This window comes from Barbatula barbatula, assembly GCF_947034865.1.
Source record: "Barbatula barbatula genome assembly, chromosome: 1".
Taxonomy (NCBI): Eukaryota; Metazoa; Chordata; class Actinopteri; order Cypriniformes; family Nemacheilidae; genus Barbatula; species Barbatula barbatula.
Genome location: NC_136766.1, coordinates 8,040,515 through 8,061,487, shown reverse-complemented (window position 1 = coordinate 8,061,487; position 20,973 = coordinate 8,040,515). Strand labels below are relative to the sequence as shown.

Genomic DNA, 20,973 nt, shown 5'->3' with positions numbered 1-20,973 from the left:
ACTGAGTGTTTTGTAATCATTCGCTTGTTTCTTTGTCGAGAGGATATTTAGAATTTATTGTAACAGATTATTCATGCATTATTCTGGAATTTTAACATGGTTCTTTGCAGCTGTCGATTGGGCCTCCTCTTCAAGGGAAGCAGTAATGCGATGCTCGGAAAAACATTTATGTAACCCGTCATGTGTGTGCTGTGTCATATCAAAATACGTGTTTGGGGGGGTCACATGAACCTCTGTGCATCGTGCATCATGTCAAAATACGTGCCTGCTGCAGATGCGTCGACAGGGTTTATGATAAAAGAGACGCTCATGTTCAGAAGATACTCGCAAGACACTTGCTTGACACTTAACTCTGATTATACATTAAACTAAGCGAGTATCTTGCATAGTCCCCTTGCATGGAATTCGCCATGTTGTTTCTACAGTAGCGCTCAAGGGACAAACTGCTCTATAATGCGCGTTTCATAAATCTGTTATCTTCTTCGGCAAAGAAACAAAAACGTGACGACATGTTTGTCATGTGTCAGTTGCTGTAGTGCAATTCACAATCTCCACATTGCTCCTTTAAAGTAAAGATGTTTCGATTTAAAATATTGTTTTAGCAGCAATCTAGTATATCTAAACAAATGGAAAATATTTCCTCTCCTTAATAGAAAAAGGTTAAATGATTGTTTATTGTTTTCCTTTATACTACTGTATAATTTAAGGGTCATGGGTAATTCCTGGCATCCATGGGAACAGCAACTCGCAGTTGGATGATTTTTATAATGCCTTGCCTTAAAAATGCACTCCAAACACAAAATGTGTTATTTTACTGAAGGAAAAAGTTCCCCATTCATTGTAAGTGTGATCACTTTTTCCACGTCCTCTTACAGATGTTTCAAAGTTCAGGAATGGGAACGGTGAATAAAATGTTACTCAAGATACCACTAAACTACATTCATGAATGTGCACATTTGTCCATGTCCATCACTAGAACACCCATTATGTTCAGATATGCTGGTTGATGTTGAATAGCCTTCCGGGGCAGATCCTGATCTGGACCTTTTTGAGCTTGAAATTAAATTTGGCTCAAATGTGAAAACAATAAAACTTTCTGAGTGATGCTTCAGAGATCTTATAAATCACTTGGTTGGATGTATAGTTTATAGTTGACAACCTTTTGAAGGACTTTGTCCATTTCTCAACGTGTAGATAATATCCAGTATGTTCAAGATGAGGACAGTGTTCATTACAAGTCCGTTATTGTACAGATTTAGTGCTAATTTCTCCTCTTATTCGTGGTTAACAGCTTATTGCATCTTTTGTTGAGCATTTCAAATTGGTTGCGTAAATGTCTCAAATTGTAACTGCATGCAATTTGGTTTGTTGATCCCATTACTTTGTATTTACAAGCTATTTGCAGCCATTTGTTATGAAGAAAAGGAGGATAATTGGAGACGAAAGGAATCGTATATGACACCACCTTGGCTTATATTTAACATGACTACAGTGGAGTACGAGTTGAACTTAAATTTGTTTAATGAGCACAGATTTGCATATGTGCTTTCATCTTACAGTTTTAAAACAGTGGGCTTCACTCATGAAACACGACCAGAACGATTTCTTGTGTTAATCGTTCGTATTTTTGACATATATTTTCGTGTTCATGAAAATGTTCTTATTTTCCAAATGTTAGTTGGTACGAAAGAAATGTACACCTGCTCCATACCACGTGTAAATAGTGTGTACAACCGTACAAACTGACGATACTGCATTTTGATGCCCTTTGTATTATAATGATATTTCACAAGTTCTTTTGCCCTGTCTTTTATAATTTTCTACTTTTTAACTTTGGGTAAAACGCAGAGCTCGTCACTGTCCTTTTTTACACAGCCGTCCAATCACAGTGGAGAAAAGGCGGGACAAACACTACATTGACCAACCATCATACACAACAATGGAGAAGTTAATATTAATGGTTATTGCATTTTCAAATTAAGTAATATTATTCTTAATCAGATATACTAGTAGCACAAACCGTTGTGGTTAACGTAAATCACAGCAACCAATGCATAAAGCGTTCTCAGGCGCCACCAGCTGGTCGTTTTCAGAAACCAGGTATTTTAGCAGGCAAAAAAGCTTGGTGGACACAGTTTAATTGAGTTATTGGTAAGCATATAACCTTAATATCTTCTGCATTAATCAATATAATGTAGCCAAACCAGATAATGAAGTCCAGAGGATTCCAGCATTCCTAGTTAGTACTAATCCAGCATGCGTAGCTGTAATTCATAGGTGGGGATCATGCTAGTTGTGAATGAGCAAAGCATGCGTGACCCGTTTACGAATGATTGGAATTCCTTAATATACACATATTTTACCATGAAATCTGACCATGAAGGTATTTCTTCATCCGGCGGAAAGTTTCCTGGAAGGTCTGTTTCACGCGTAAATTACTCATATATTTACTAATGTTTCATGAATGAGGCAGTGTCTTTTTTGCATTTATTTACATGGTGCTTTGGGGGGAATGTAGACAGAAGGCAAAGATTCTGCCAATGAAGGAGGTTTCACGTGTTTTGTATTCTTTTGTGTGTCACTAATACAATTACTGCTTGTAGTTCGGTCACATTTAAAGAACATTGACATCTAGCGGTTGAGCTTGGTATCGCAGACTAAATTCAAAATATTGGAGTGACAAGTTAAGCCACGTAACTGTTCTTCTCGGTTTCGTTTGATTGTTATCAGAAATAATCTACAGGCACTCTATTGTTTGTGAATGTGTACCAGAAGTTCAGTAGAGGCCACAAGTGCGTATACTTAGTAACGTTATGTTGTTAAGATGAAACCATCTAAATATGATCTAAACAATCTGAATCGATATCCTATAGTTTCACTGTACTTAGGTTGAAAATAAAAAATTATCTGTAAACAGATCCATAATATTTTATTTCACAACAGTTTTGGTGAGTTTGGGTATAAACTCTCTTTCTTTACTTCCAGCTGTCCCGTTTCCGCCCAGCCACCGGCTGACCGTCAAGGAGGTATTTGACAGCGAAGGCAAACCTAAAGTAGACGTGTTGAAGGCTCACCTAACCAAAGAAGGCCGTGTGGAGGAAAGCGTGGCACTGCGATTAATCGACGACGGAGCTGCTATCCTCCGTTCTGAGAAGAACCTCCTGGACATAGAGGCCCCTGTCACAGGTGAGTTATTTCATTAGGTATTGAGTAAGAAAGAGGTTCAAGTCTTGACAAGAGTTTGATGTAGGCTTTGACTGGAAAACACCACTCACATTTTTTTGCTTTAGCTTAGGGCTCTTCCACTGCAATTATAGATCAATATATATAGATTTTTTTCTGATAGTATTGCATTAAAATTTAAAGGATCTTATACCCCAGGAATCCCGCGGTTCCTTAAAAAGTCTTACTTTTTTATTTTTTTATTTAATTTATATGACACTTTTAGTTTAACATATTTTAATACTTCTTATAACATTAAATGTATTGTTTTAATTAAGCGAAGTTATATTTTATTCTTTGTGGATTCGCTCGCTCACCTGACAATCTGCGGGTCGGGGCATTTACGACAGTGTTTTGTGTGTACCGTCTCCTCCTGTGGGTGCAAAAAGAAGAGAAAAGATGGGTAAATGTAAGTTTAATGTAAGTAGCTGTGTAGCGCTACCAAAAGCTACATTTCATTCTGCCTTCAGAGCAGCGCTGCTGTAATGTAGTCTTATTACTGTATCACAAACTGCATCTACTGCAGTAACTGTGTATTGCTTTACGCTTCACTAAGAAGGGTTAGGGGTAAATATTTAAAGTTCGACACCCCATCCTATTAAGTTTTAAATCTGAATCTTATGTAATTAAAACAACAAATAAACAATACAATTATACTGGTTTTGTATAACATTGTTTTAAACCTATTAATTAAAAATATTTGACATTAACAAATGGTGGTGTATCACATCATATAAAAATACTGTTGTATACTTTAGCATTTCCTTTAGTATATTGTAGTATATTACAGCTGTAGAATATTATGGTAGTTATCACACTCTATTAACATTTACTACAGTATTATCGTAGGATTAGCTATAGTTAATTTATATACTTTGTAGTATACTTGAATATTTACTGTGGTAAAGTAAAAAATCGGTATAGGAAAGGTTTCTATACAGTTTCATATAATAAATACTATACTTCTGTATGTTTGTGTGATTGTCATAAATATCAAAGTAGTTTCAGAGAAGCTAGCTAGATTTTATAGTATGAAGGTTGGCAGAACAAAGTCAAGCAGACTGAGAAGAAACCCCAGAAGTGCAGTAGCTAGATGAGCTGGATAAGGACATTTAGAAAAAGGCTTTTGACAAATATGATGTACCTATTTGAGATCTATCTGTTTTGATTCTTTCATTCCTCGGAGTAAAATTGTTTTAAATGCTGTTTGTTCTGCTGTATAGAAATGGTATTATATTTTCTTTGTTTTGGTCTTAAAGAGGACTTAAATAGTCTTAAATAAGATTTTGAAAAGTGTGCAGCAATCCTGATACCCATTTCTGTCATCATTTATTCACCCTTATGTTGTTCAATATCTATTTGCCTTTTTTTAGCAACACTAAAGGAGATTTTCAAGAAATGTCTCATTGGTTTTGTTTCCATACAATGGAAGGCAATGGGGGCCAATGTTGTTTGGCTACCAGCGTTCTTCAGAATATCTTCTTTTGTTTTCTGCAGAACAAAGAATGCTTGGGTGAACTATTCCTTTAAGATCAGTGGTTTTCAACCATTGGAAGTTGACTATTGGGACCACAAGATCCTTTTAAATTATAAAAAATACATAATAATCATAATGTTACTGTTACAACATGTAATATGACAAAATGTAATATTCTAGTGAAAATTGGCTGGCCTTCACTCCCATTTTTTTCATTGAAGAGGTCTACTCGGTCTGATTTTTCCATCCCACCACTGTGAGTTTTCTTCTCCACCCGCCCACAAACCTGTTTTACAAGTCTATGCTCACTCCTGACTCAAATACAGAAATTTGGTCCCTTGTGCACTGTACTGCAGACCTTTGCTGAAGCACACATTTTGAATTCGTCCCCTTACCAAATGTTGTTTTTTATTTGAATAACTTGCAGCTATTAAAATGTCTGGAATTACAGAAATGATTGTGAATAAGGTTATTAAAGGGAAAAGTAGGCGAAAAGTGACAAGTGAAAGGAAGCAACTTTATTGTGGTTGTATCCGAAACACCAAAGTAAATGTCTTAACGTGAGTGACCCTAATAGTGTGTTTGCAAGCTGTAAAACCAAATTCATTTGAATCAATGAGCACTTTTCCACCATCCCACTGAACCGTTCTAAGAACGGTCTGGAACGGTTACAGTTATGTTTCTACGTGAGCCTGGTTCGAATCAGCATTATTACAATCTGTTTTCGGCTTGAAATTCTTGGTTGCCGAATCGTGCTAATAGAATGCGTGCTGAGATGTTAGAGCTCAGTCTCTTAAGTTACCAAGAGACGCCTGACGCGTTTGTATATACATTCTAAACATTTCCATTATAAGCCCTGCGGTGGAAAATTAAACCGTTTGCGTACCGGCTGGCACAGAGCGGAACGAATAAGCAACGACAACGATTAACAACGACAACTATTCGCCGCGATGGTGGAAAAGCCCTCAGTGCTTTACTATTGAAACTAAGAATGAATTACTAAAATTGTTTATTCACCGGATATTTTCTCTAGCGTTTTTCTATGAGCTATAAATATTTAGCAAACACAAAATACTTTTCTTTTTGTTTTCTGACAAAACTAATTCTGACACCAAGAAGCCATGCACACGAAGACGCGTACAGCTATATACATAAAGATTTTTTTATTGCATTGGTGTTTCATCCTGACGAATCTATTTTTCCATCACTATTGTGTCTTTAGAGCAGACACAGCTTATTCCTTCTTGCAATTCCAATTCTCAAAAACGTGACATTAATGACTGGCTCCAGACACTTTTGCTGGAGACAAACCTTTGATAACAATGGCAACAATTATATTCATAAACCCTTATGGCCAGAAGCGAGAAAATTGCTTCCAGATGCATTTTCATTTTCCTTGTAAGGTTTATTTTTGTTATAACACCCCGATTCTGTCTCATTACTGCTGTCCACTGCGTTGCGTATGAGAGCATGATGTTGGCTCTTGACCTCTTCTCTGCAGTAAATTATCTTCAGGGCTTCATGGAGCGGCAGGTCTTTATTCTAGATCTGGAGGTTTAGATCAGTTTAATCTTGATGAGAACCATCATGATCTCTTACGACTTCAGTGAATTCAGATTGGTGCCATCTATATCACACAGTAGGGAAATAATCCTGTAAAACTAAATTTTAAATACTTGTGATGCACAGACTTGTATTGGAAAGATGCTTTATGTATGATGTGGTTATTGCTTCTTTTAGTCCCCAATGGAAAACCGACAAGTCAGAGAACATCAAAATTGTGAGTTCCAGTCCTGGAAAAATCGTGGAAATTGTGAATTTAATATTTTTTCCCTGGATGTTTCCTTTATAAAAATGATTGAAAATGAATGACTGGAATTGTTATGGAAATTAATTTGTCAAAAACATGTGGTAGTTAATTTGTTTTCGCTCACAGCATTTCTCTTATCATTCGTCTTCTCTTAGTTTAATACCATAACGACCGTTCCCTCCCACTTCTCTCCTTTAATTAAAGTCTGCTGCAGTGTTTTGGACATCAAGGACACTTGTTCTTACCAATATGAAGATTGGAATTCCCTACAATATGAAAGGCACACAGAAATGCCCCGAATTACTACATTTATTGTTTAGGTTCTTGGATTGTGATCTGTTGAGAAATGCTGTTAGTCATTAAAAGAGTTCAAGTGTATCTCCTCAAAGTTAATATTAGAGATGACAGTGGTCAGGAAATGCATCTAAATGCAAGTTTTGATTCATCAATGTTGTCTCAGATTGATCTGATGAAGTTATAAGAGTAGAATATTGTGTTAGCTTAATGATGCGTGTGTAAACAAACATGTATTCGCGATTATTTGTCTTGATGCTTGCTACTTAATATAATTTTCTATCATATTGAAAAATTGCACTGGTAATAGAGAATCTGCCTGGAATATAAAAGTTTTTATTACTTTAATATTCAATGTAATATACGTTTATATTACATTTATCTCTGCATTTGCAACTTTGAAAAACTGTAACATATAAGGTCATATATTTGAGCAGTTTTACAAATCACATTCATGGAAACAAAGAGAATAATTATTATAATTATTCATTATACAATTTATTTGAATATAAATTGTAAGCTTTCTTTACTGATTTCTAAACTGTGTCTTCATTTCAAGCAACTAAAGCGTTCTATATCATGTTAGGTCTGTCAAAAATTGTATGGCAGGTTTAAAAATGTCTCCGGTTACTATCGTAACCTTGGTTCCCTGAGAAGCGTTAACGAGACATTGTGTAAGTACGCTATGGGATAATCCCTCCTTCTCTACTAGCCTTATTGAATCATGCAACTGCCATTCAACTCGCACTGGCCAATGCTGCTCTAGATGGCGAAAAGGGGCGGGCCCTGACGCCACTGCATAATGCGCCATCACAGTGGCATTGCCGCAGAATCTTCGACTGAATGCACAGTCTAGCTGATCTGAGCAGTGAACACGGCAGCGTACGCAATGTCTCGTTCCTGCTTCTCAGGGAAATAAGGTTATGAGAGTAACCGGAGACATTCCATTTCGAGAGCGGTCTCTAGATATTGCGTAACTACAATCCCACCGTGAGAGTGACAAGATCAGCCCGCACCACCTTGGCTAAACACCGCACCAAACATGGGTGACTGCCTATATAACCTAGCTGACACAAAAAGCATAGTCAAACAGCTCGACGCTGCTGCAGAGCACTGCAAAAGCCTCCCAAAGCGCTGCCTACAAGAAACACAAGCAAGCTGCTTATAGACTGCGTGAGGTGGAGTGGTCACACAAACCTGCAAACCCAAAAAATATAAGGTGCATGCCGAGCTACGGCGTCCGACCAGGCGATTGGCTCGAGCGAAATAATTAAGCCATTAATTTTAGGGTTAATTTTTTTTTATTAAGTAGTTTAAAGTAAAAATAAATGACACGTCTACCGTTTCCCCAGGTAAAGCAAATCCTCGACTGAAGTGAGTGATACTCTACAAAGCGTGTTATCCATGTTAAGGGTGATCAGCTGGTCACAAATAAAGGATAGAGTTAATTTGTATGTGTAGAAGTTTTAATAAATTCAATATACAGTATAGAATAGATATATAATGCTTAATGTATCACATTTCAGGATATTGTGAATATTACATTTTTTAACAAATGAAGATGAATGTTCCAAAGACGGCACCAGGAGGGAGTCTCACAAGTACTGAAAAACATCATTCGAATGAACACAGCAAGCGACATGAGAGGGAATTCGTCCCAAAAAGAATACATCTATATTACCGGGATGGTTTGGTTTCATTTGCAAGATGTGTAAGACAAATGCAGTAATGGTTGAATTCACAACGTCATGTTTCATTACCTTAAGCAGCGTCTACATGTGTTCATGTAATAAAAACATTTAAGTTTTGGTTGTCACTATTTCGTTTTTGCAATAAATATTTAGAAGAAATCATGCCTCGTTAAATTTGGGCAAAAGAAAGTCATGTTCCTATTAGTGCAAAATATTTTGATTATGATATAAAATATATAAGCCAAATTTCTGATATATCTATATCAATGTATATCTCAGTCTACACGCCTTGTCAAAATATGCAGATATTCAGGTACCAAATTGTAGGTATTGCATCCACCCCGTATGTAACTCAAATAAAGCGTTTTATTACCAGCTCTGTTAGAAGAGCATGATGGAGAGTTACAGTACAACAGTGACATGCTGTGAGATGTGATTAGAGCTGTCAATCACAGGCTTTAATAGCAGCTTTCGCTCACCTGCGTTCTGTTGAATTCCACTCTGCATTACACCTGAATGACTGATCTGTAAACAGAATAGCACAAGATTAGACCCTGGAAGTGTTCATGAAGGCAACATGACTATGTTATATATAGACAGCATGATAATCTACTGGTTCGGCTAACATGCTCAGACTGCAAACACTCTTATACTACTACTATAAACATCAGCTGTATGCATGCAAACGTGTGATCGCTTTAAAATGGCGTGAGCAATGAGGTGATGGCTTAGAAAACTGTATATGAAAACAAAATGAATTGGTCAATGACGTGCAGGGGTTTATCCAAAGCACTTCTCCAGATCCAGCTATCCATCTACTGACCCAATGGAATGTTCAGCTCCAGTATGTCTAGTCTTTCAAGGGCCTTCACTCGACCAAACTTTTTTTTATGTCTGGGTTCCTGTAATGATATTATCTACTTGATATTAAGTTAAACTACTCAAGCCTTGGATCTTAACTGGAGCCGCTAAATGGGCCTTGTTAAATGATGTCTGCTGTAATTAATGATGTGTTCTGAGCAGAAATGGATAGATGTTAGTTCTGGTAGCGGCTAGAAGAAAAGCCCAGGGGCTGAAACCCAGGCTGCTTTGACACATGCTTCATTTTGTTGTTTTTCCCGAGAACTCAAGAAATCGATACCAGTTTAAAAACTCACACAATGGCCATTTGGAAATCTGGATTTCTAATGTGTGCGATCATAATAAAAGTGCTAGTATTACACGAAAAACAAGTATTTTCACTTTCAACGTGCAGGTGCAAAATAGATTTGCCTATTTAATGTGTTGTAAAAGCAAAGTTCCCCAAACCTTCCCAGAAGCACCCGTGATTATATCGTAGGTGCTCCAGCTAATGGCCGATATATGCAGGCTATTATATCATTTTTTATTGGGGCTTTCATGAGAGACGCTGGGATAATCTGCCATGATAACCTTTGAGATCACAGTAATTTGACTTTCCTGTATGGAACAAGTTCAAGTTTAAACATCACGTGGAGCTGCATAACCTTCAGGAAATGTATTAAGATGGAAAATGGCTTTAATACATCTTTTCTTCCCTTGTTTCTTTCACACGTTGTCAAAAGAATGAAGAAATGGATTGTTAGTGACCACTTGAGGGGAAAGCCATCATCGACACTTGAGGAAAGCAGATGACAAAACATCAAAGAGCTCTTTGAGGATTTTGGTGTTGGGGATATGAATGTCACATAATAGCATGAAATGTATGTGCCATAATAAAGTGGACTGATAATCAATCATTTTATTCATACAATTATCAAGTGTAAGCACCTGGAGCAAAACCATACATTAGCAATTACATATGCAACCCACAGCCTAATGTAGCGTTACCAAAGCACAGCCAATACAGCATCTACATTTATTATGCATTGTTGTTATATTATGAGCATGCATTAAATGCCTTAATGCACAAGAGAGATTTAAAATGGAAAATTAACACGATTTTCCATTTTTCCAAAATTAACATGAGGAATTGAATATTCATGTGTAAAAGTTCTTTTATGTTCCCAGGGAAAATGTATAGCATGAATTTTCACTTTGGAAACACGTGCCTGCGAAATACGTTAATGTAAATTTGTATGCTGCTTATTTTGTTACAGTAGTGAATCTTCCAGATTTCCAGGCTTCAATAATGTTTGAAAAGTTTTAAGGACTATAACGATATGAGGTTTGTGATGATGGTGATTTTCACTTTGTATCTTGTGAATCTGTTTTGATATAATGACATTTTATGATTATTGCATATTGTTGTTCATATTTGACCAAACACAGTATATTGTACACAGTACACTCTGTAATCACTCTAGTGGCTTCAGTGAATCATATGAATCTAATTCAAACTGATAGCCGTTTACTTGATTCATTAATAGAATTGCTTCATAAGAGAATCAGACACAGGTCTCACGGTATGTTTGTTTTTGAGACAAGACAGAATAACATCATCATCACTCGGTGATACAATGCTAGTGTACTATATAAATATACAGTATATATGTTTTTGTTTCATTCCAGTTTATGTAGGTATGCATTGAGTTTATTGTTGTTTTGGGTGTGCACTGGATATACATGTACAGTGTGTGTGCCCGCGCGATGGCCTTGTGTAGGTTAGTAAGTGGATCTGTGTTGTGTAATGTTTTTCACCCACACTCTGGCCTGCTGATAGGTGTGCAGTCAGAACAATCTCTTCGCTTCCCTCTCATGCACTCCTACTCTCTCATCTCATGTAGGATCTGGTCGTGACTCCTGCTGTGTGTGTCTAAATGAGTGTGTGGTCTTAACTTTGTCTTGACAATATGCATTCCGCAACCTGCTGTGTTCTGAGAGGATGTACATTTCCCTACCGTCTATGACACTCTGTCTGAGTGGCTTCAAAATGAGCTCTGTTTTGGTGCTTTTCTTTCATTTTATGCTGTGTTGACTTAGTTAAATGGTCTTTTACCGGGATGTACATTCATTTTCTGCCTCTGTCTTTTTTCCTTCTTGCTTTAACTGAAACGTTTTCGTTAAGGATATTACAGTTCCTGAGTGCAAAAACACACGCACAGACCAAATATGTTGATCTCTTTATAGTATCCAATGTCTCCGTTACAATGAATCTTTGCCACTTATATACATTTGTTTTAAATGGGCAGAGTAGAGATTCTGTGCAAAAGCATAATGACTTAATACTGAGTGCAAAAGTTGTACCACTCAGGTGAACTTCATTGGTTGTCTGTTTCCATGCCGATAAGCGATGTTTCCATAGTGATGGTAACCACTGGTTCGACTGCTATTGGCTAAGAGATCAAGCCGGCTAAGTGAGGTAATGCATGTTGTGGCCTTCCAGTATACATGAATGTGAAGCAAAAGTATTTGAGGATGGAGATGTAAAAGATTTTCATCAAAAACTGAATTTTTGGTTGCAAATAATTTATCATTATAGTTTCATGTTAATGACTGAATCTATAATTATTGATACAGTAAGCTCACAAATATGTGTATATGTATGTTGTATAGTATATGTGTGTTTTAGAGTTTTGAAACAAAACTGTCTAGTCTACAGTACCTTTGTTGTCAGTCTCTGTTTCAGTTCACATCCTGTATGTCGTGCACAGCCTAATTCTGTCTTTATTTAAATTGATGGAATAATTTAAGATATACTTTATGGGACAATTATTTTGATCCCAGACCGGATCGAATGTTTCCTAAATGGTCAAACCATGATTTTAAATGATGAAACTTTTGTTCAGAATTTTTAGTCGTTCATGTTGATTCTGCTGATTTTAGCCTCTTTAAGAGTCTTCAATTAAAGGGCAGGTTTTCATCCGTCGTGTCTGAGGAAAGCACATTCACTCCAGCGAGTGAGGTCTCTGGGGTCTCGTAACTCTGCCTAATTGCGTCCTGCTGCAGTCTCTTTAACAGATGCTAATTGGACAAGTCCACATGACATTTGACTGTTCTACTCTTCTGGTCACTGGGGATGGGCTGCACACATACTGATAAATACATTTGCAGACTGAAGTTTCTAAGTGTTCAACAAGAAATCAGTTTGTATCAAAATGACTGGATGGATTATTATTGTGAATGGATTGTTAAGTGCTCTCTGTATCTCTCTTTACCTAGCCCAGATACCTTTTCTCTTGTTTTTCGGCTTGTTTACCTCGCTCATATTTCATAAATGAATATATACAGGCGTGGAAAAAAGATTAAGAGACCATTCCTATTTTTTTATGCAACCAGCATTTCTCGATGTATTGTGGCCCTTCCAGTCCAGTGTCTGTTAAATGAAACAAGCTCAAACCTCACGAGTGACTAAGTCATTCAACAGCAATGTGAAAGTATATTACAAATATTACATTTAAAATTGAATATGAAATTTGCAGTATTTGAGGTCTTAATTACAGAGCATATTTTCTGTTATTTTAACCTGTTTCTCCTGTTTTCATTTTCTGTGAATAGAAAACAAATAGGAACAATATTTTTATTTGAAAAATTGTTATAAGTTAATAACAAGACCCAAGAATTAGGGCTGTATCATATGTTAGATTTATATCATTATTGTAGCCTCAATAATAATAATAATAATAGTAATGATATTATTGTGATATCTATAGATTTTTGTATTTAAATGTATTTGTGTTTTCTCTTTTTGGCCAATACATTACACTGAAAATCCAAATGTAGGAAAGATGAGAGAGTGGATCTTATTGCAACATTTAAAATTGGTACTGAATTATCAAATGTGTAATATTAACACGGCTATTAATATTACAGTTATTGCGACAGCATGTCACTTTGAGGTGTTTTGCTTCTGGACAGTGATTGAATAGTCTTGATTCCAGTTGTCATCTGTTCCACAATGAGGTCTAGATGAAAAGTAATCTAATATAGGCCTTGCCATGTTTGCCATCATAGTGGTTGAGGTTGACCTGAATACCAGGAAAAGCTAACAACAGGACTCGATTCTGGCGTGTGGTTAGTCCTGCACCTAAAGTCTGCTAGCAAAAGTACCTTTCAAGGATTTTACTCTGCAATTATTGGAAACAATGATGTTGAGGTCATCCTGGAGGTGAATTTGTTGACTTTGGATACCTTTTATTTGCAGTTAACTTGATCTTTCCTTTACCTGACTTCAAAACTGGAATTTCTATAAAAGCTACACTGTATTAGAGTTAACATTACCTGATTGGCTATTCTTACAAGAGGTGACTCATGATTGGCTCATGTCATTTTCGGATGGCAGAGTTCTCTAAAGCTTTTCAAAAAAAAATCCATCAAAGAGATTAGGTTAGCACATGATACTCCAACATCTGGAAAGTACAGCTCACAGGCTGTCCTTTTATGCTGAAACAATCTATAAATTGGTATTGGTGCATGCAATACCATAATAACATTTAACTTTATATTCATTTTAGACGTTATTGAGAATGTTTTCCGAATGCCATCAAAACAGGACAGAGTCTTTGGAGACCTGTAGCAGGTGACTGAGATCTGGTAATGTGATACAGACCCTTTGACAAGAGAAGGACAGTTTCCAAATAGCATTTGCATGCCAAATTGTGACATTGTAACAAAACCCAGAGTTCTGCTTTGTTACCATGACGAAATTATATATCATGGTCTCTCTCTGACAATATTACATCATTCACAGCACTGAGCTGCTGTTGGCTTGAAGTTACAGGTGCGTAAGCCATCAAATTGGAAAAATATTATTTGCTCACCTTCATGTTGTGTGATGCTGTTATAGCAGTATTTTAAAATTATATTTATTTTCATTAATATTAATAAAATATTATGAACGCATACAGTGACAGTACATAATGACTAATGCACAGATTTGTTATTCAGAATAGGGGTTTTTGAAGAATGTGGCTATTTGGGATACTGAATGGGATGCATTGTAAACATTAACAGACAAGTGATATCTAGCATTCTCTTGACAATGTAAAACTATAGGAGTCGAATTTGAAATCAGATGATATCATTGTATGCTGGTGCTCCATTTTTATGCATAGTATATTTAAAGATTAAATAAGTAATGATTTAAAAAATATATCTCCTCAGCCTCATTGTCGGCAAAATCTGATTCCGTAAATCATTTCTTGACAGGATATGTACGATTTTTTTATTTACTGACAAAATGCCGAAATCAAATCTTATGACATTGGAGATAGTTTCTTTAAAGTGTGTTTATACATGGAATCATATTCTCTGATCAAAACCCTGAAACCTTCATCTGTTTCAAATCATCTTTTGCTGCAGCTTTTGAAGATTAATCTTATTTAGCCTGTCTTTGTATTTAAATACAGCCTATGTATTTCTGGTTTAATCTCAGGGGGGCTAAAACTATTCCGGGTTGTATTTAATCAGCAAATGTGCTTTACAGCACTCGTTTTTTGGGGGGAATTAACAAGTAATCTAGATTAGTGAAATACATCGTATTGTTAAAATATTATATATTTTAGGTCTGGTTGAACGCACTCTTTCTGACAATCACATTTTAATCTTGAGTAGTACTGGGACTTTGTATCTTCGAAGAGTATTTTGTTTTTATTCAAATTTATAAAATATAGAGAAAGCTGTATGATTATTTCCGAAAAAAAACGACCTGGGGGAGGGAACTAAATCACGATTATAATACGATTATTATATAGCTACATCATCGCATTATCCCTGCATAACTGTTGAAACACTATAAGTTTGTGTTGTATGCACGTACGCACCGATTGCCAACGAAACACAGACATATGACTTAGTTTCACTTACCGCGTGCAGTTGATTTACGGTATTTCTTTGTGCTAGGACCGCTCCATCTATCAGTTTCAATCGATCTGCAAATCCAACGTTATATACACTTTTTATATAGCATCCATCACTGAAATGCCGTGAACTGTGGAGAACAGACAGGAAAGCTTTGGTTAGAGAAAGGGGAGTGGGACCGGCAAAAGACAAGAAAGGAATGGAACTCAGGTCGGGCCACAAATGCGCCGGGCACTATATGTCAGCGCACTAACCACAGGGCTATAGGCGCCGATGCTTTTCCCTCTTTTTGGCGCTTTGGAGTTTGGGCTCCCTTGGGGTTTACAGTTAAATTTTTTGCGCGATTGACACGCGTTAACATTTAAATAACAAACCGCAGTAAACAACTAAAATGTCCAGTAATGTGCAACACATTCGTGAACAGACGGATGTGGCTTTGGCCCGTTAAAAGTTTTTGTATATGGGCCTGCTACGCCACTGTACACATATGTGGATGTCTCCGGGAAGCCCCGGATATCCACTCACCTTGGTCACAGCTTTCCTGCACCAAAACTTTGTGGCTTCTTTGACTTCATCACAATTCTGAAACCTGAATTCTGAAATCATCATCTCGCTCCTCTTTCATCTAATTCTGGGATTGGGAGCTGAGAAAATACATTATTAATGATTTGAAAATCACACTCATAACATAACAATGTGAGGTATGTGAGAACGTAAAAAAAACCATTTAATTTACTGTCATCAACTAAGAGTAAATTATGTTACACAACCAATTAAAAACCAATTCAGTATTTAAACAATATTTATACCTTTTAAAAGCCAAGCAATGTCTGTTTCTTTACAGCAATCCTGCAAACAAACGTGTCTTACAGGGAAGAGTGTAATTGATCTCTGGTCAGATTCAAACAGATTTGTTGTTTAAAGGTGAAGGTATTTAAGTACTGAAAGTTGTTGATAAACTTGGTGTAAAGATTATCTTTTTCAGTGTGATCCAGCCTTACGTGCTAGATGCTAATAGCAATAGCATCCATGTTGTCCATGTATTTTTAAACGTATCGTTTAAGGTGCTTATCCATTTTACTAGACAGTGGGGTTGCTAACAGTCTCACATAATTTATTGTAATCTGGCGAGCTTTATGTAATACTCATCTTCTCCACTACCATGTTCACACCGCTAGGTAGAGATGAATGGCCTCTGGTGGGGCAGCGGATGTTTTCTCGCACCCTGAGCGTAAACACGGAAATGTCCATGCATATATTCCATTATCTTTTCCTAAAGGAAAAAAAAGTGGCAGTGGTCAAAGTGAGAATCCCGGTTGGATTTTTACATTCTTTCTATTGTATATACAGATCTCACGCCAGCAACCCTCCCTCCACCCGGTCTGTAAAGGTGTCAATAGCTGTGTTTCTACATATATTACCAGGGGCCAGCACATGTGTTTTTTTTACACAAAGCTGTCTTTCAGCCCACACAGTACAGATGTATTTATCATTCATAAAACAAGAGGCCAGGTGACACATTTGAAAAGTCCACAGTACTGTTGGTCAGAAACTGGATGGATTTCTACTGCTGTGCATTTGCAAAGTCCAGATGCACAGAGAACACACACTGTGGAGGTTTATCTTCTGACATTATTTTAACTTCTTAATCGAACCATAATTTTATAGTGTTATATTATTTTACTGTATCACAATTTAGGTATTTGTTCAAAGAACATCTGTGTCTCTTTTTCTAGTTTGTGGAGACATCCATGGGCAGTTCTTTGACTTGATGAAGCTTTTTGAAGTAGGAGGCTCTCCAGCCAGCACACGGTATCTCTTCCTGGGTGACTATGTGGACAGAGGGTATTTCAGTATTGAAGTAAGTTACAGCAATGCACTTCTCACATTCAATGTTTATTTTTCATATGTTATAAAACATTGAACTAAAACGTGTTTGTAAATACCTAAATATTGCATGAATCGAACATTAAACTAGAATATAATTCTCTCGAATGTTCTTATTTTCACCCGCAGTGTGTGCTGTACCTATGGGCCTTAAAAATCCTTTACCCCAAAACACTGTTTTTGCTGCGCGGGAACCACGAATGTAGACATTTAACAGAGTATTTCACTTTTAAACAGGAATGTAAGTACGACCACCACCCACATCACAGATTAACCATCACACATAAAACTTTGCCTGTTGCATTGAGCTTAAAGTAAACTGTCATCCACAGGAAAATAAACAGGGGCTGTTCTGGTCGCAATTCACTTTTCATACTACGACTCTTTTTCTGACATTTCTAGTTAGAAGCAAAGCCACATCCTGGCTCTGTATTTGAAGTAAAATTTTATTAGCTTACGGTAATGTTTACACATGTCAGAATTATTGCCCTTGGATTGGGGCAGGAAAAGCCTCCACCCCATTAAAAAGGCGATGTTGGAAGTGTTTCGATGGCCTTTTAAAGACTTGCCATCTCTAGCCATTGCACAGGGCTGTGTGAGTGAGTGTTTGTTGATGTTTGCCTTGACCGGTGGCCATTTTATTTTCCCCTCCTCTCAATTGGTTTTCCTCTTTTATACCCGACAGGTAGAATTAAGTATTCGGAGCGGGTGTATGATGCGTGTATGGATGCCTTTGACTGCCTTCCTCTGGCCGCACTCATGAACCAACAGTTCCTGTGTGTGCATGGAGGATTGTCCCCAGAAATCACAAACCTCGATGACATCAGAAAAGTATGTGTTTTACAGAGCAGTGTCGTTTCTTTGTTTAATGTGCCAGCCTTTGATTTATGAACGCCAGCCTACAGTATATGCTGCTTTTGAGTGCCACATGTTGTTGCATATGTGAATAGATGATAAACAGATTGTTTGATCATCAAATAGAACTACAGGCGAACATAAAGAAACTGTAACTCACAGAACAATATGGCCATAACACATGTTATATCACAGGCCAAATGAAACAGCATTCTCATTTAAATAGACTGTTAAGTTTGTCTCTTAACCAAAGCATTGTTTTGTACTGTATTGTGCAATACTCATCAAAACACATATGAAGGTTGAAAAATGAATGTAGAAAACTCTGGTTCTGTCCTAAACCTAGTAAGATCCCGTATTGTCTAGTGCCTGCAGAGACACCAAAATACTACGTCATACGCCCAACTCATTTTTTGACACGTTGACCAGGTCAAGTATGAGAGGACAGCATTTTAGCATTGTAAATACGTCAGAATGCATGAAACACCAATGCAGGCTTTCCTCAAAATGTGTTTTATAATGGTTAGGGCTTAAAGTGTTTTTCTGTATTTCTGACTATATTCTCTATGACTTAGACTATGATGGAGTACTCTATGACTCTCTCTGTATGCATCTAAGCCTGTAGTAGAGTAATTTAATACTGCATTTTTTCCTTCCAGTTAGACAGATTCAAAGAGCCTCCCGCTTATGGACCAATGTGTGACTTGCTTTGGTCGGACCCGCTGGAGGACTTCGGCAATGAGAAGTCCCAGGAACACTTCACACACAACACAGTGAGAGGCTGCTCCTATTTCTACAGGTACAAATATGTCTATCGAGGCATTTACTTCAACGAGAAAATAGAGAACACTTTATATAACAACAGGCAATGCTCCTGGCTTACTTTACAAATGTGCATGCCTACATTTTTGCATTACATATTATGTAACCCTAGACAGTTGTTTGCAATAACTTACAATGTGTGCAATGATCACAGTTCATTAAAACTGTGCCATGTGACATTTTCTGTTCAATTTATTTTAGTCAGAAATGAAAAAAATACCAGGGCATATTTCAGTAAGGAAGTAATAGGCAAAATCGCTTGCTATAGTCTGCTACGTTAGATTATAGAAATCAATTATAGATATTAAAAATGTATTCACCATAATTTGAGCCTCTGCATTGCCAAAGTCCTGCCTTTGTTTCCTGCCTCATCTACATTTTGTGCAACCCACCATATTGTAGAATAGAAATTGCATCAATATATGGGGTAAAGACCATATTCCAATAGTACTGATTATTGTTTGAAGAGGGAAATGTCATACGCCTGCCTGCTATAGAATTGCAGCAGAATGAAATTGGCTTTGTGAATTTAGTTATCAAGCAACTTCACCCACAGCAGGGCTGATGGAAATATCACTGTCTCTGTTGGTGGAAAGAAATGATTAGCTCTGTTCTAAATGGAGGCAGCATTTTAAAGCATCACAGATACTTTCTAATGCAAAGGCTGTTTAATTTCATTATAATCTATGCTGCCTACTCTTGTTTTGGCCGAAGAGAAAGTAATCCCATAATGCTTTGCATTGCGTGTACTGTTGTACCGTGTAGAATAAGAATTTTCAAATTAACTCGCCTACAAGGTTACATCTGTGTTATGATGTAAATGATATAGAACTTTATTTTGATACTTGGAAGCTTTGTTTTGTATTAACAAAGAATGAAAATGTTTTATTATTTAAGATCAATATTATAAATTACATTTTATTTGGGCCGCAAGGCTGCAACATGGTATTACCAAAGGTAAACAACACAATGTGTTTGAAATGTCTGCTTGGTTTAAAATGTCCATACAGTGACCCTACTGTCAGCACCGTGGCCCTGCTGAAACAGCAAATCTTAGATTTTACCCAGGAGGAAACTATGTGCACTTTGCTGTCTAAGCCGGTGTTGTACTGTTACAGTTACAGAGATTTTACTGTCAACTGTCATTGTATGATAATTTGCATTTTAAATGCATGTTATGTTTTAACAATTAGAATGATTGAAATATATGTCAAGGTGAATAATGTGACTGATAAATAAATATTGTGAATAATAAATATTGAACATTTTAAATAATCATAATCAAGTTGTTAACTTTTAAGTTTATTTTTCATTAACATTTATAAAAAATAATAGAAATGGCAGGCTTTTCTTTGTTTATGCCTGATTAAACTGTTTCTTCATATAATGCATGCCAAAAATACAAAAACAGTTTTGTTGTCTATTAAGTAAGGAGGTCATTGCTCTAAAAAAGTATAGCTTTTCATTCAAACTTGTTTTTAACCATGCATTGTTCGTCTTTAAAACATCTGCCATGAAACAGCTGTGAATATGTTAAAATGTTTACTGAATTTAATTGAATGCACATTAAATGCACAATTACAGCTGTTATAACAGTTCATACGTGTTAACACTGTATAATACAGTGTTATTTTCAACATCAGTTTCCTTTTTCCTACAGTTATCCTGCTGTGTGTGACTTTCTACAACACAACAACTTATTATCCGTCATCCGAGCCCACGAAGCACAGGATGCTGGGTAGGTTTGGCAGAACAGCACACACAGTTCTTCTGTCTTAGTTCTTCTGTTGTCAATAGAGACTATAAACTCGAACACTGTTTCTGCTAATGTTCTTTTATGGGATTTCTTTGATGTCCTCTGAAGGAGTTGATTATCCTCTGCTGTGATAAGTGAATAAACGTATTGACTACACAGGGAAGGTGAGCTCATCGGGGATGTGTTATACAGAGCAAGGAATTAAAGTTGAGCTGGAATTGATCTATGTTGTCCACAGGGTCATGTTCAGATCTCTTTGAGCAACTTTAGATGCAAAGAACTTACCTGATTCATTGAAGTGTAGTGCTATACTGTATATACACAACATACAAGTTTAAGGTCTTGCACTCATTCTTTTATTTTAGTTATTAAGTATTGCAGTTTATAATAATAGCAAGCTCAC

The 20,973-nt window shown here is 36.7% G+C and overlaps 1 protein-coding gene across 3 annotated transcripts in view; it reads left to right on the top strand.

Moving 5' to 3' along the window:
* LOC306895871 (protein phosphatase 3 catalytic subunit alpha) overlaps nt 1–20,973 on the top strand; it is a 70,911-nt gene that overhangs the window by 30,691 nt on the left and 19,247 nt on the right. For all 3 annotated transcript variants that reach the window (XM_079459415.1, XM_079459416.1, XM_079459417.1), the window contains exons 2-7: nt 2,986–3,186; nt 16,987–17,111; nt 17,267–17,378; nt 17,823–17,968; nt 18,652–18,791; nt 20,475–20,552. In XM_079459415.1, coding sequence (XP_079315541.1) covers nt 2,986–3,186; nt 16,987–17,111; nt 17,267–17,378; nt 17,823–17,968; nt 18,652–18,791; nt 20,475–20,552 — 802 coding nt within the window. The remainder of the gene's footprint in view (nt 1–2,985; nt 3,187–16,986; nt 17,112–17,266; nt 17,379–17,822; nt 17,969–18,651; nt 18,792–20,474; nt 20,553–20,973) is intronic.